Source organism: Nuphar pumila, chromosome 2, assembly GCF_984573655.1.
Source record: "Nuphar pumila chromosome 2, dmNupPumi1.hap1.1, whole genome shotgun sequence".
In the NCBI taxonomy this organism is placed as follows: Eukaryota; Viridiplantae; Streptophyta; class Magnoliopsida; order Nymphaeales; family Nymphaeaceae; genus Nuphar; species Nuphar pumila.
The window spans coordinates 143656915-143670802 of NC_143250.1; the positions used below are offsets into that span (position 1 = coordinate 143656915).

Genomic DNA, 13888 nt, shown 5'->3' on the forward strand with positions numbered 1-13888 from the left:
AATTATGATGGAATTGGTTTTCCATTCTATCAAACTCCCATGGATCCAAACACACACTAAAGAGGGATTTTATTTTTGCATAAGATGACTACTGCATTTGTACATGGAGGCTATGGGAATTTCTGCCTCGACATGAATAGATGCATTCTAGTGAAATTAGGTTGCAAGAGAAACAAGTAGAGATTATTCCTATTCATCAAAAAATTAAATTCGCCGAAAAAAAAAAAGTAGAGGTAGAGATTATTCTTATCACACTAAAACTTATTTTTATCTCTTGGGCCTGCTAGATCAATGGACAAAGTAAACATAAACTAGAATATAAATTTTGCTTTATGACAGACAATCGGTGAAAAAATATTAAACAAATAAAGGAGAATGAGTTTACCAAATGTTAAAACACAATAAGAGTGTTCCATGTCAAAGGAAATGTAAGCTTACTAGCCACATACAATGTCAAAATCTAACAGCAAAATAGACCTCTCCCAATTCAGGCAACTCACTAAACCACTTCGCTTATCATGTTTTTTTTTTTATAACGAGGAACACTCACCGTATCAAGGAAAACCCAGGGTAGGGCCCCACGGCCACCCTGACATATATAGACCACCTCTAAAAGCTATGAACACACCCGTGCACCAGTAGGGTTTGATCTGCTGCCTTCATCTCAGCACCCTCGTAACCACCCTGCTGCCCACGTGGGTGACCCCCACGGTGGTCACTTTGCTTATCATGTTGAAGGAGGGTATCGATCACCAGAGGCAGGACACGAGTCCGGATTGGACTCCCCCATTGTAAATTTGCAGTTTTTTTTTATGTCAGTTAATAGGCAGATAGGTGTCTGTCTGCCTAACCTCAGCTTTCTCTATCGAAAAAGTTCATTGGCACAAAACCCTAGGTCCACACCCTTACCAGATATGCAAAGCCTTATTTATTTGATCATCACAAAAGATACTTAAGTGCAATCTCTCAACTAACAAACAATATGAAATTTTGAAAATTTTGTTTACTCATGTTTTTTAATGGAGAAATCTTAACATAATTAATAAATTAAAAACTAAAAAGAACAAAAATACTAAAACAGCAAAGCAAAATAACTGATATTTTCATGATATTTTGTCAATAAAAATGTAAATATCACGAAATGCTATTTTTGTTTAGGAATAGTATAATGATATATGGAATATATATCCCAATATATTCAACAATTTAGTGGTGATTAAAATATCATTTTTATAATTTCAAAATATTTGCCACCGTGGACCCCATAGATTTACATTTAGTCTATGTTTGGGAGCCAGTTTTGGGAGGGAGATGAAAGGGGATATAACCAACGCGTGGTTGGTAGGAACTGTGGGTGCACGTCTTCTTGTGGTGGGACGTTGCAGGTTCAAACCCCAGTGATACTTTGAATAATAACTGGTGGGGGTCTGCCTAACCCCAGTTTGCCTTTGAAAAGAAAAAGAAGACGAAAGGGGATATAAGGATTCAATTAATTTCCCAACTCCATTGGTGTTCAGTAGCTCAGATTGAGAGATGGGGGAGAAGATGATCTCTCATCTCACATTTTAATTACATCTTTGCGAAAACATAGTTTACAACTTCATTCTCATTACCCATTTTCTTCTCTACTCGCATTGCCCCTCTCATTTCCCTTCTAACTCTGGCTCCCAAACAGAGCCTTATAGGGTCTATCTAACACTAAACTTGCAGTAGAGAAGGAAATTTTGGTCGCATAAAAGCATGGGGCTCTCTTTCTCTCTCTCTCTCTCTCATTGCTTGTACTATGGGAATTATGCTTGTACCTAAAGAAGAAACAATCAAAATAAAATAAACTTGATAAAAATCTAGCAAGCGGATCAAGTTGAATTTTTGAATGTTTTCTTAAGACTAAATTAATCATTACTTAATTTGCATGCTTTTCAATGTGATGATTCATATATATATATATATGGACCAACAGTCGATTTCTTGATCCGATTATGATGTAGCAAATGGACTAGGCAGAATTTATCTTAAGGGTTAGATTTACGAAAAAACCTATGAAAATCTTTATTCATATCAGCAAACATATTTGGTTGGTAAACATATTTCAGTGTATATATATATATATATATATATATATATATATAAAGGCTTAAGAACGAGTCTTGAACCTCACGGCAAGATTTCATGACAAGAAATGGCCTCAACCAATCACGCTTTCTTTTTCCAAAACAGTTTTCTTTTTGGCTGATTCTCTCAATGCGGCTGACCTTGCATAGATGGCAGCACCAAAATATTGGGCTTGATTTTAGACTATTGAATGATTTCATGACACCTTTTAATGATCAACAAGAAGGTTGGTTTTTTTATAGGCAAGCTGGGTTTAGGCAGCCCCACCAGTTACACAACATATTGAACTTGCAACGTCTCAACCCATGGTGACATGCACCCCTGTTGGTATCATCAAGAAATTTAAATCAGACAAAATTGTTAATTGCAATGGTGATGACAGGTGCTGGTCTTTGTAACTTATAAATTTCTCTTGATGGTAACTTATATATTGATATTAATCCCTCGAGATAATGCATAAATATCTCCTGTCTCATAAACTCGTATGAATACGAGAGAGAGGTTTGGTTTCGTTTCTTGTGAAACCAAACCCAGACTTGATTTGAGATGATGGTATCAGGTCTGGACTCGGGTCCAATCACAACTTTCATAAGATAAACCATACTAGAATTTTATAAAGATTAAATGAACCCGATCGACCAGGATCATACCCTATAAAATAATATTTTTTTATATTTTTTACATTGAAAATTTGTGGATGTTAATCAAAAATCTGGTTGAGCCTGAGTAGAGTATGAAATTTCACAAACCATGGATCTAGGGCCTGACCCGAATTCTAATCAGACCTTATTTAACCTGACCCATTGACACCCCCAAGAGAGATTTATCATGATATGCAATTAGTACATGTGACCAATCAGTAAACGTTAAAATACATGTCCCCACATGGATCAATAAAGTTGACAGTGTCACTATCACATTTATGATTACATAAATATTTGTGCATGATTAGGGATGGCAGTGGCCTGGGCTCCGCCCGAAAGCAGATCAGGTGATGCTGAAAATGAGCGTTTTTGCTCATGCGGACATCGTGGCCGTCTGTTTGCATTTTGGATGAATGCCACGTGATTTTGTTGACCTGTGAACTTTTTTTAAAATGCAAATCGGATGGCCACGATGTCAGCATGAGCAAAAACGCTCATTTTCAGCATCACCTGATCTGCTTTCCAATTTTGCCCGGTCTTGGTCCGGGATGAAAGATATGAAACGAGGATGGAAGAAGGGATGGATGTTAAAATCAAAACCCTTGCAGGGATAAGCGGAAATAGACTTACGCTTTTCCCGCTGTCCCCAATCTTTCTTCAGGGATAGCAATGGACCGAGAGGAAAGAGGGCCCGCCCCCCCTCGTCACGTTTGGACCGGCGAGGGAGGATATGAAACAGGGATGGAGGTTAAAATCCAAACCCTTGCAGAGATAGAGGCCGGGATGAATGTTCAGATTTTGAGACAGGGCGAGGGTTGAGACCTTGTTCCCCACTCCTGCGCACTGCCATCCCTACACCTTATCACCCTCCATCTTGAGAACATGGTCTGTCAGTTGTAGGGCCCAAGTCCTGATGGAAATGCACAAATTTTGTGTCATGCAATTGCACCTGATCTTGACTCTTCTAAGTACACTCCAAAAAAAACGTATAGAACCACACACACACACACTATATATATATATATATATATATATATATATATATATATATATATATATATATATATATATATATATATATATATGGGTAGGTGCTTAATGAAATATGCGTAATGATAAGTAATGGGTTTTTTAGATTTTTTATTTTATTATTAAATTCTGACCCTACATGTGTGATCTATGTAATTTATTTTATAGGAATCAGCATGGGTGTGTTTTTATAAGGTTTTAAAAATCAATGATCTAAAATCTTTGTAAATTTTTGAAGCTTCAAATATTATTTGTTCCATCGAAAACACATGATCCAGGTGTGGATTCCTCTTAAATTGAACATTCCCAACATATTTATGGAGTCAGAATTGCAAAAAAGACACCCAAAGAGTAAAAAAACTACGTATCATTAAGTATATTCTATTAAGCACCTATCCATCCATATATATATATATATATATATATATATATATATATATATATATATATATATATATAGATATAGATATAGATATAGAGAGAGAGAGAGAGAGATCAGCTTTTGGAATTACACCATTGTCTTTGGCATGCTGCTTCGAGTCTGCACAGCAAAAAAAAGAGTTAACTGTGCAACCCACTCTTTGTTTCTTTATTAAAAGCAGAACATCACAGAGTGAAATCGGTATGATCATGCCCCACCACCATGCGTACTTTGAAAGAAAATAAAAGTAGAAATGTGCTCAACTTTTATTTGTAAAATGCATCTTAAAGGAAAGATCTTGGCACGTTTGCTTCATGTAATTTTCATGAAAAGTTGCTAAGCTTGCATCTTTTCTTTCTTCTCTTTCGTTATGAGTGAAACAAACATTGACCATGATCATCATGGTAAGAAAATGTCATGATAGCACAACTGAGCTCTAGTTTCTCCCGCCACTATACCTCTTATGGAGACATTCTCGTGAGAAATCTGAGTTGGCAAGATTTCTTTAAAAAAATCTAGTGAAAGGCCTTTCCTTCCATGAGAATGAAACAAAGTCTTTGTAAAATGCATCAGAAAGTGGAGAGAGAGAGTGTGCGTCTTGTCAAGTGCTCATTTTAGGCTTAATAAAGATGCGATACACTAAAAGCGGTACAATTTACTTAAAAAGAAACGTAGAATAATTGAGAGAGAGAGAGAGGATCAGGAGATAGGGTCCAAGTGGGTCCCACTGCACTCCACCAACTCGAAGTTGGGTCCCGCCTCAGGGTTTCGTACAGCCAAAGATGACCTAGGGAGTAGAAATCATATTTTTGGTAGTACGGGGGAGGGTCCCACACCGGTCTCATCGGACATCACTTTTGGCGTGCCCTTTGGCTCAAGGCGGGTCCACCTAGTGTTTCCCTCAAATCGCTTCCTTTCTGCAAATTTCAATTCCCCACACTCAACAGCTTCTCTCTCTGTCTCTCTGATTTAGCAATTTCGATCATTTCTCGGCGTACGGAAGATGAATTACGTCCAGTATTTTTTGTTGTCTGTACCACCTTTGCGTATTGGTCAGGTGGTGAACGGTTCTTCCCCACTTGCTCTGTTTTCTTTGGTTCTTCCTTTTCCCATTGGTTTGCTGATGTTGGTTTCTTCTTGGTTTCCTTTATCTTGGGAATTGGGGTTTCTTTTCTTCTGTTTGATGTTTTTTCTCACGGGGTCGTTGAGTTGGGGTCTAGCTTTCCGGCTATGATCCTCTGGATGCTTTTTTTTGTGGCGTTGAGGGAGTTTGATCTTTTGGGGTATTTTGTTTTTGGGAAGTTTTTATCTGAATTCATTGGTGATCGTGTGCTTGGCTTGGAGGTATGTTGGGTCAGTGTGGTTTGGTGGGTGTGATTGGTCCTCTGTTTCTGCAAATTTTGATGTTTTTTGGGTGTTTGCTCATTTTTTACTTTTTATTATAGGCAAGCTTGGGTTAGGCAGACCCCCACCAATTATACAACCGTACTATTATTTTTACTTTGTTGGTGTTACCCATTTCCATGGTTTGGAGTGTTTTGTGATTCAGGTCTCTCTCGCAAGGTGGTCTTTTTAACGTCCTTTGTTGGTTTTAATTGGTTTTGTAGGCTGTTCACAATTATGGAACTCTTGAATTGTCTATGAAAATGTCTCTTTTGGAATGATTTTTGGTGTTGATGTTGATATTCTGATTATAAGAAGCGGCAGTTTCTGTCTCATGAAACCTTATCCTATACATCAGCAGGGAGCCACTTTGGTGAGTCCCACCTGTTTTCAAATTTTTGTTGGTGTTTTCATCCTCATACGGCTCGGTTTCTATTGGGTGAAAATGCATTTCTCCGAACTGCCTTCTATCCAATACCGGATCCAGAGTTCCTCTAGTGAGGGATTTCGTTAGGTTGTTCCTAATTCTAGAGTGTGTATTTTATCCTATGAAAATCTTATGTTGGTGGTATTTTCTGCTTCCAATTTCGGCTTTGGAGAACCGACTATGAGTATCTGTCTTTACTTGCTGTGTGCCACCTGTTGGCCAATCTATTTCTTTCTCTTCGTGTTTTCCCTTTTCTGCTTCGTGTAAACCCCTGTTCTGTCCACGTTTCTGTGATTGGTTTGCTCTATATTACTTCTTCGTTATTGTAACGGGCTAGGAGAACTTGGGCTCCTACCATTTTCTCATTTTGTATATTTTCTTTTTTTTTTGTAAACCTTGGTTCTGTTTCTGCTCTGTGCAGCTTCTCTTGGTGTATTCCAGTTAGGAGTGGTGAGGGTATTGGTTACAATTTTCTTGTTTTTTGATTGTTGGTGATGATGATTGAAGGGTTGAAAACAGAGGATTTGAACATGGAGCTGGAGAAACTTGTGGTTGTTGGGAGAAATTTGCTTGGGGAATGGGAAGACCTTCCTATGGAGCTTATTTTGCGGATTATGTCCCTTGTGGATAATCGCACCGTTATTATGGCATCTGGTGTCTGTACCTGGTGGAGGGATGCCATCTGCATAGGCCTCACCCATCTCTCTTTGTCATGGTGAGATGAAGCGGCTTGTAATCTGCCTCTGTTGATTTATTTATCTTTTTAGTATAGTTATATCGGTTATTCATGGTGATCTTGTGGATTGATTGTTTTTTCTCTTCTTTTTTTTGCTCGTTCCATTCCATTCATTTGATAGACTTGCTAACAAGTCAATATATTGTCTTTTAGGACTTGTCGGATGATGCTTTGATTGTGATTGGTTCTTGCATGCGCCCATGATGTGATGTATCATGATTCTTCCTCTTCTTCTTCTTCTTCTACTACTACTCAACTTTTTGATACTTTGTTTTGCGATAGAGCTTGTTGTTCTGTCTGTGCGTTCTTTCTGCCGCCATGATGAACTTATGTTTTTGGTTCCCATTTAGCTATAATGGACCATGCAGATTGTCTTTTTGGTTTTTTAGTTATTGTTAAATTTGGAAAGCAGCTAAAGAGTATGATTCAGTTATATTTTTTTCACAAATTAGGCTCCAAAAATATAATCAACCATTAATTTTATGTTTGGAAGGGTATAAACTTTAATCATCTGCTGCTTCTCAAGAGGTATTACTGTGCCAAATCCTGTCTAAGTTGCTCATGAAGTATCTTAACAGATAACGGATTGATATATGTCAACTGAAATGGATTTAATAGTTCAAAAAAGATGCTCCTATCCGTGGTTTTTAATATTGCAGCCTTGTGATTCGTTGAGTTCTGGTGCATTTATTGGTCCAATAGCTTTTATTTTCTTTGAACTGCTGATAATAAAAATTTCTTTCTCTCAGAGGAAAAAAAAGGGTTATTGGCTGGATATCTTAACATGTATTTGTGTTCAACTTAGACCTTGTCCATGAAAGAATTACATGTTTAAGCTATGTCTCATGAAGATGGGTAGACATAATATGGGATCTGGGACACAAAATATCTTGTAGATATAAAAGATTTTAACTTGAAATTTTTTAATCCAGCAATTAGCCAAATCTTTATTGCTGACAAAACTGGAGCAAGATTTATTGCTATGGTTTAAGACTTTAAGCAGCTTAGACTGGATGTTTGCTACTCTGTTCTTTGTTGTATACTCATTAGGGGTATAGTGGCCCCATAAGAGCATTCACCCTATGGAAAATTGGTAGTAGATGTGCTGAAATTTCTAGAGAAGATCAAAGTGGTCATTGTTGTAGAACTCGTTCACAAGAGTTAATATAGAAGCTGGCATCTTTAGATTGGCCTGATATTTAGCTGATTACATAAACATGCTTTTGTATTGAAGAAAGCATCAATGAAATTTATCAGGATTCAGGCAGGAACTGTAAATTGCATTTGCAAGCTAGTGCAATCACTGATCGTACTATCCTAACCAGTTCTAGTCAGTTTTTCCTTGCCCTTCATTCCCATAAGGGTGAAGAAATATAGATAAATTAACCATCACCCTTGGCAAGAAACAATTGCACAGATTTTATGTTGTCTCCTTTACTGAGAGTATCAGATGATTTGGAGTTCAAAGTGATTGCCAGTTTGCCTTATTGTACTACACGTGATTGGTCACATCTTGCTCAATCCTATTACTGGTCTAGGATGGCTAGTAAGCCATAGTTTTGAGGACTGAATTGTGGACTAGGATCGAGGTGGAAAGAATGGAGAAGTGCAAGGAGGGGTGAGGATTGTGAAGACTTCCTTGAAGCGCCTGAATATCACTAATATTTTAGCCAAAGTTGGAAAAGGAGATAGGTGTAGATTATTATGAGAACGGTGTACTTTGGATCACGTGTTTCTCTGCTTCCCAATTCCTTGTAGAATATAACACATTTATGAATGGTAATTAGGAGATGTCACTTGGATTATAATCATCCATAGGCACTTCTGTATTTGAAAACATTGTAAGATACAGTAGCAACTATTAGCAAGCGTAAGAAACTTGTAGAGATAATGGCATCTGTTTGAACTTGTTGTGTCTGGAACTAAGTTCTTATTTCTTTCTCATGTTTGCCGACTATAAGATGCAAGAGATTTACCAGTTAATTTGATGAATTCTTGTTCATGAATCCTATTGCTGAATACACGTCAATCCTAACTGTTACTGAAACTTTATTTTGATTTAAAGAACTTTGGTGCTAGAAAAACAGTGTATATATGATTATATCATTATTACATGAAATAATAAAATGGGTGAGTTTCATGAAGTTCACACACGTTTTATGGATTTACTCTGCAGTTGCAGCACTATTTACATTTATAATATGAATTTTCCAACATTTCATATTTATTTAACATGAAAGCTGCAGCATCTCCGCTTAGAAATTGCTGCTAAAATACTTCTGTATTTCTGTAGCATTATGCTGATATTCAACAAGATTTGTTTCAAAGCTCAGTGGATTATTTTCTTTCCGTGTATGCTGTTATTCTCGGTATTATCTATATCATTGACAAGTTTTTTTGAACAGTTTCTACTATGATGCCATTGTCCTCGTGTGCTCTCCTGTCTCCTTGAATTGAATTAGGACTGAGTTATAGCTTTGAATTTGAATGAGGATTTCATTACAGGTTTTCTGTATTTGAAGCATCTCTCTGATGTAATTTAATTTCATAGAATGTCTAGCCTTCATAAAAATGAATGCTCAAGTTTCTCCTTGCAGGTGCAAGACCAACATGAACAACCTTTTGCTATCTCTTGCACCTAAATTCACAAATCTGCAGACGCTAATCTTGCGCCAGAACATGCCTCAACTGAATGATGAGGCTGTAGAAGCAGTTGCTAATCACTGCCGTGATCTGCAGCACCTTGACCTCAGCAAGAGCCTCAAGCTCACTGATCGTGCACTGTATGCTGTGGGAAGCGATTGCACCCAGCTGGTCAAGCTTAACATAAGTGGATGTTCTGCCTTCAGCGATAATGCCCTCACATTTCTGGCTAGCAAGTGCAGGAATTTGAAGCACTTGAATCTTTGTGGATGCACGAAGGCTGCATCTGACAAGGCCCTGCAGGTTATTTGATTTGTATTTTGATAAATGTTTGCCCAGGCTCATGATATGGAAGTCATGTCTATGTTTACCAGCCTTTCAATTGCCTTGTGTGCAGGCAATTGCATATAATTGCAACCAGTTGCAGTCTCTGAATTTAGGGTGGTGTGAAGGTGTTGGTGATGTTGGAGTGATTAGCTTGGCCAGAGGATGTCCAGATCTCAGGGCTCTAGATCTGTGTGGCTGTGTACTCATAACCGGTGCATATAATACTGTCGTTTTTATCACATTAAGTCCTTTGTGTGATGCTCTTACTCCTTGTTTCTGTTCTCTCCAGCTTTGCTTAACAATGATGGGTGTTCTTTGTTTTCGTTGCAGATGATAGTGTGATTGCCCTCGCAAACGGATGCCACTGCCTCCAGTCCCTCTGTCTGTATTTCTGTCAAAATATTACTGACAGGGCCATGTATTCTCTAGCTAACAGTCGTTATGGGGGGAAGCAAGGACTGTGGGAATCTGTGTTGAACAAGCATGGAGAAGGCCTGACGAACCTCAACATCAGCCAATGCACTGCCCTTACTCCTCTGGCCGTCCAGGCCTTGTGTGATTCCTTCCCGGCTCTCCACACATGCCTGGGGCGGCATTCACTCATAATCAGCGGGTGCCTCAGCCTTACGTCTGTGCATTGTGCTTGCGCAGTCCAGGCATGCAGAGCTGCTGTGAGGCCTGACAAGCTGCGGCTTGAATGATGTGTAACAGAGATTCATGAACATGTTTTAGCTGGTGGTTTTGAGAGTGAAAGTAGGACCATCTGTGTATAAGATTTACACTTGCGTTGGGTGAGTTGAACTTTGAAAGTTTCCATTAGGGAGAGCTAGAGTGTAGCTTTTAGCTTAGGAAACACCTTGTAGGACTAGATGTGTATGTCAAGTTATTAGATAGCCAAGAGGAAAGCCTTGTGACCAGTGTGCAGCATCAAGTTAAGCCGCACCTGCCTCTTCATTCTGATACGTTGTTTAAAGTCTGGTGTTATCTGATTCTTTTAGGGCAACAGATAAAACAAGGGTGAAATCTCTCTCTCTCTCTCTCTCTCAATAGAACCAATGAGAGTTGCAACTGATGCTATTGCCATCTCTTCTGGGCCCCATAAATTTGAAGACGGTGGTCTTCAAAACGGACAATATGGGTGGTGAATGCCACTTATCATCACAAGGAATGCATCCATTCACCAATTTCAAAATTGGCTGAGTGCCATAAACAGGTTGGACTGGGTCTCAACCGATTACACTTTCAAACCATGCTTTTCAAAAGTATAGTTTCTTCTCTAACACGATCAGCTATCAGAATGTGCATATGCTGCCACGTTCATCAATAAATCAAGAGATTTCTCCAACACGGATTTACTGTAGGACTCCCACTCCCAAAAGCTAAAAGGAATAGGGAAAAAATAATAATAAGATTTGCCAACAGGTTGGTATCCAACCCATCAGGGACACTCAAACCTGCCCAAATAACAAGTCGTCAGATCCAGCCCAAATAACAAGTCAGATCTGGATCAGGATTAGACTTTTGTGGCCGTTGTTGGGTCAAGAAAATGAAATCTCAAAGCTAGATCCGTGCAAATTTCACACTTGAATCCACCGTTCGGATTAAAGTCTTGCGGCTTTTGCGAAGTCACGAAAATGAAATCTCAAACCCAGATTCATACATAATTTCACAAGCTTAGTTTTACTACAAAACACGTACGGATTGGGTTGGGTATTCAGGGTATGAACAAAAAACTCACATCAGTCAAAATTGCAGTTTATGCCTCCATGTTGGATGACGATATGGCTAATTGTTTTGCTTGGGGAGAATCGAGGCCAGACCAACTCCCTGGTTACTATTCTGTGATGATGCTTCTTGATTGATGCTGTTAGTCTCCGAGGGCTTTCTGCAGGCAGATACACAGAACTTATGGTTAAACTAAAGGGACCAATATTGTTGTTGTGATCATTTGAGTTTGATGACCGACATCAGGAACAACATTGACCGGAAGATCACAATTGCACAAGAACATTACAACAGTAAAGCCATCACTGAAATCACAATTTTCATTTTCATTTCCTGGTTGCCACTGCCATTTGCACTGCTGAATGATTCCTTATTTATTTCAGGTCTCTTAGTGGAGATAAAAAAGATGTGCTATCATATTTATGAAATATCAATACAGAAAGTAATAAGATGATAGGAGTATGTTAACATCGGAACCCAGAATTGGGGGATCTAGAGAAAGCAGATAAGGGTTAAAAACATCAAAAAGCAGTTCATCATCATCAAGACCAATTATAACAAAAGTAATCTTTGGAATTATCAAAGACCCAGCATCAAATCTTTCCAAACCTTATTTAGATATTATTCTAGGTTTTCCTAAATTCCTTCTGTCCACATTTAAATTTATCATGACCATGGCCTAATCAGAGTGAAGAACGGCTATCATGCCATTAGCACCATCATCAATCATCGTAAAATCTATACATAGCAACTGCAGGGCCATATCATATTTACTACCATCAACAATATGTCTGAACATGGTGGACCAGCCTCTCAAGTTCTTTATTTATATTCAGGGTTGTTGCTTACGAGCAATTTAAGGTATGTCTCGTTGCTACAGAGTATAATCAACAGGTGAGGATTGATTACATTCGATCCAGTTGTCAAAGCCACAACTCTTTGATGGTTTATCCATTGTTGTCAGTTATGGATGGACAAATCAACTTGATGAGTGGGATGAGGTCTCCAAATAGATTCTTTTAGTTCCTTATATTTCTAGAACTGATCAAGTTGAACCATTACCATAGGACAGCTTCGATTTCTCATATCCAAAGTCAATAACAATAATGGTAGTTTGCAAGGGTGTCTTAAAGTAATAGAAGAGGAGATTTGAAAACAGGCATCAAAATTGCTTAATGCCGGAAAAAGATAACAAAGGACTTCTAATGCCCAAGCATAGAAAGATAAGAACAGAAGAGCTCTACATTTGTGACAAGGATGGACTATGATACAGGGATCCTAAAGTTATGGAAGAGGTCCCTATGTCATGTAAATCAATGATGTAGACAGTCAACATTGTAACAGTAATTCATGCTACCATAACAATAAAGATAAGTTATACATACATGCGTCTACCCTCCAAGAGTTTATGCCGAGGTAGAGTTTTCTAATGTCCTTATTTTGAGGGTCATTCTATTTCATGGTATTACTTGGTTACCTCAAACTTTCAAGTCTATTTGTACGACTGCCACAATCAGTTTTGTAGGATATGAGGACCAAGTAAAAAGATATCCTTAATCTCCTTTGCTGGGGCTAAATTTCTTATATTCCATTGCTCTAAATGCCCAAGTACATGCCAAGCAATGATACAGGCGTTCCATCTTACTAGCATATCCTTCGATCAAAGGTCCACAATATAACATCACATATTGCCAGTTCACCTCCACTTCCAATCCTATGGTGATCCTACCAGCAATGTCCTCAATAAGCCGAGTCCAATGAATTATAAAAATACTGAGAAAAAATTTGATTTGCTTCCTATAATTACAGCAACTTATACACTTCAACAGTCTAAACAAATAGTAAAACTGAACAGGAAAGCAAATTCTTGTGAAGGTTTTCCCTGACCATGATTTTGAGTAACAAGAATATCATCCAAATTTTTGAAATTTCTAAAGTCCTCCGTGTAAAATCCGGACAGTGGCAAATTTCTTACCATAGGCCTGAGTAAGGTGAAACCGACTGGGAACAAAGAAACCAGTGAGCAAGTCAACAAGATCCATAAGCTTACAATGCATGAATTATCAAACATGAATATATATAGTGATGAAAACCTACAAAATGGAGTATGCTAAATGAGTTTTCCAAAACTTTTTTAGCAATTTTGACCATGTAGAGGTGTTCAGCATGGTCGATTTGCAAGGAATCGACACCTGGATCATATTTTTCAATGAAAAAATGATTTTTCAAGCCTTGGAAATTTACAAAGATTTTGGGCCTTTGATTTTTCAATCCCTATAAAAACATATCCACATGTTGGAATTAAGCAATCCAAGAGCCAATCCGTATGAATCAAGCATGCAGATCACATCAAGCATGCAGATCACATCTGTATCGTCATAATTTTAAATGAAATAAAAAGCTTGGAAAAGCCTTTTTTAGGTTTTCGTCACTCTGTGTGT

At 38.1% G+C, this 13888-nt stretch overlaps 1 protein-coding gene across 1 annotated transcript; it reads left to right on the forward strand.

Annotated features, from left to right (window-relative positions):
* Positions 1–6510: 6510 nt before the first annotated feature.
* LOC149847428 (F-box protein SKP2A-like) lies at positions 6511–10429 on the forward strand. The gene is made up of 4 exons (XM_089998419.1): positions 6511–6731; positions 9350–9698; positions 9793–9934; positions 10053–10429. Exons 1-4 carry the CDS (start codon positions 6511–6513, stop codon positions 10421–10423), a joined length of 1083 nt encoding a protein of 360 aa, XP_089854545.1. The 3' UTR covers positions 10424–10429.
* Positions 10430–13888: the final 3459 nt, after the last annotated feature.

Excerpts from the sequence above, each read along its gene's own strand:
- LOC149847428 (XM_089998419.1), top strand. The coding sequence starts at position 6,511 with ATGATGATTGAAGGGTTGAAAACAGAGGATTTGAACATGGAGCTGGAG. Across the intron at positions 6,732-9,349 it reads ACCCATCTCTCTTTGTCATG|GTGCAAGACCAACATGAACA; the intron begins GTGAGATGAAGC and ends TTCTCCTTGCAG. Across the intron at positions 9,699-9,792 it reads CATCTGACAAGGCCCTGCAG|GCAATTGCATATAATTGCAA; the intron begins GTTATTTGATTT and ends CCTTGTGTGCAG.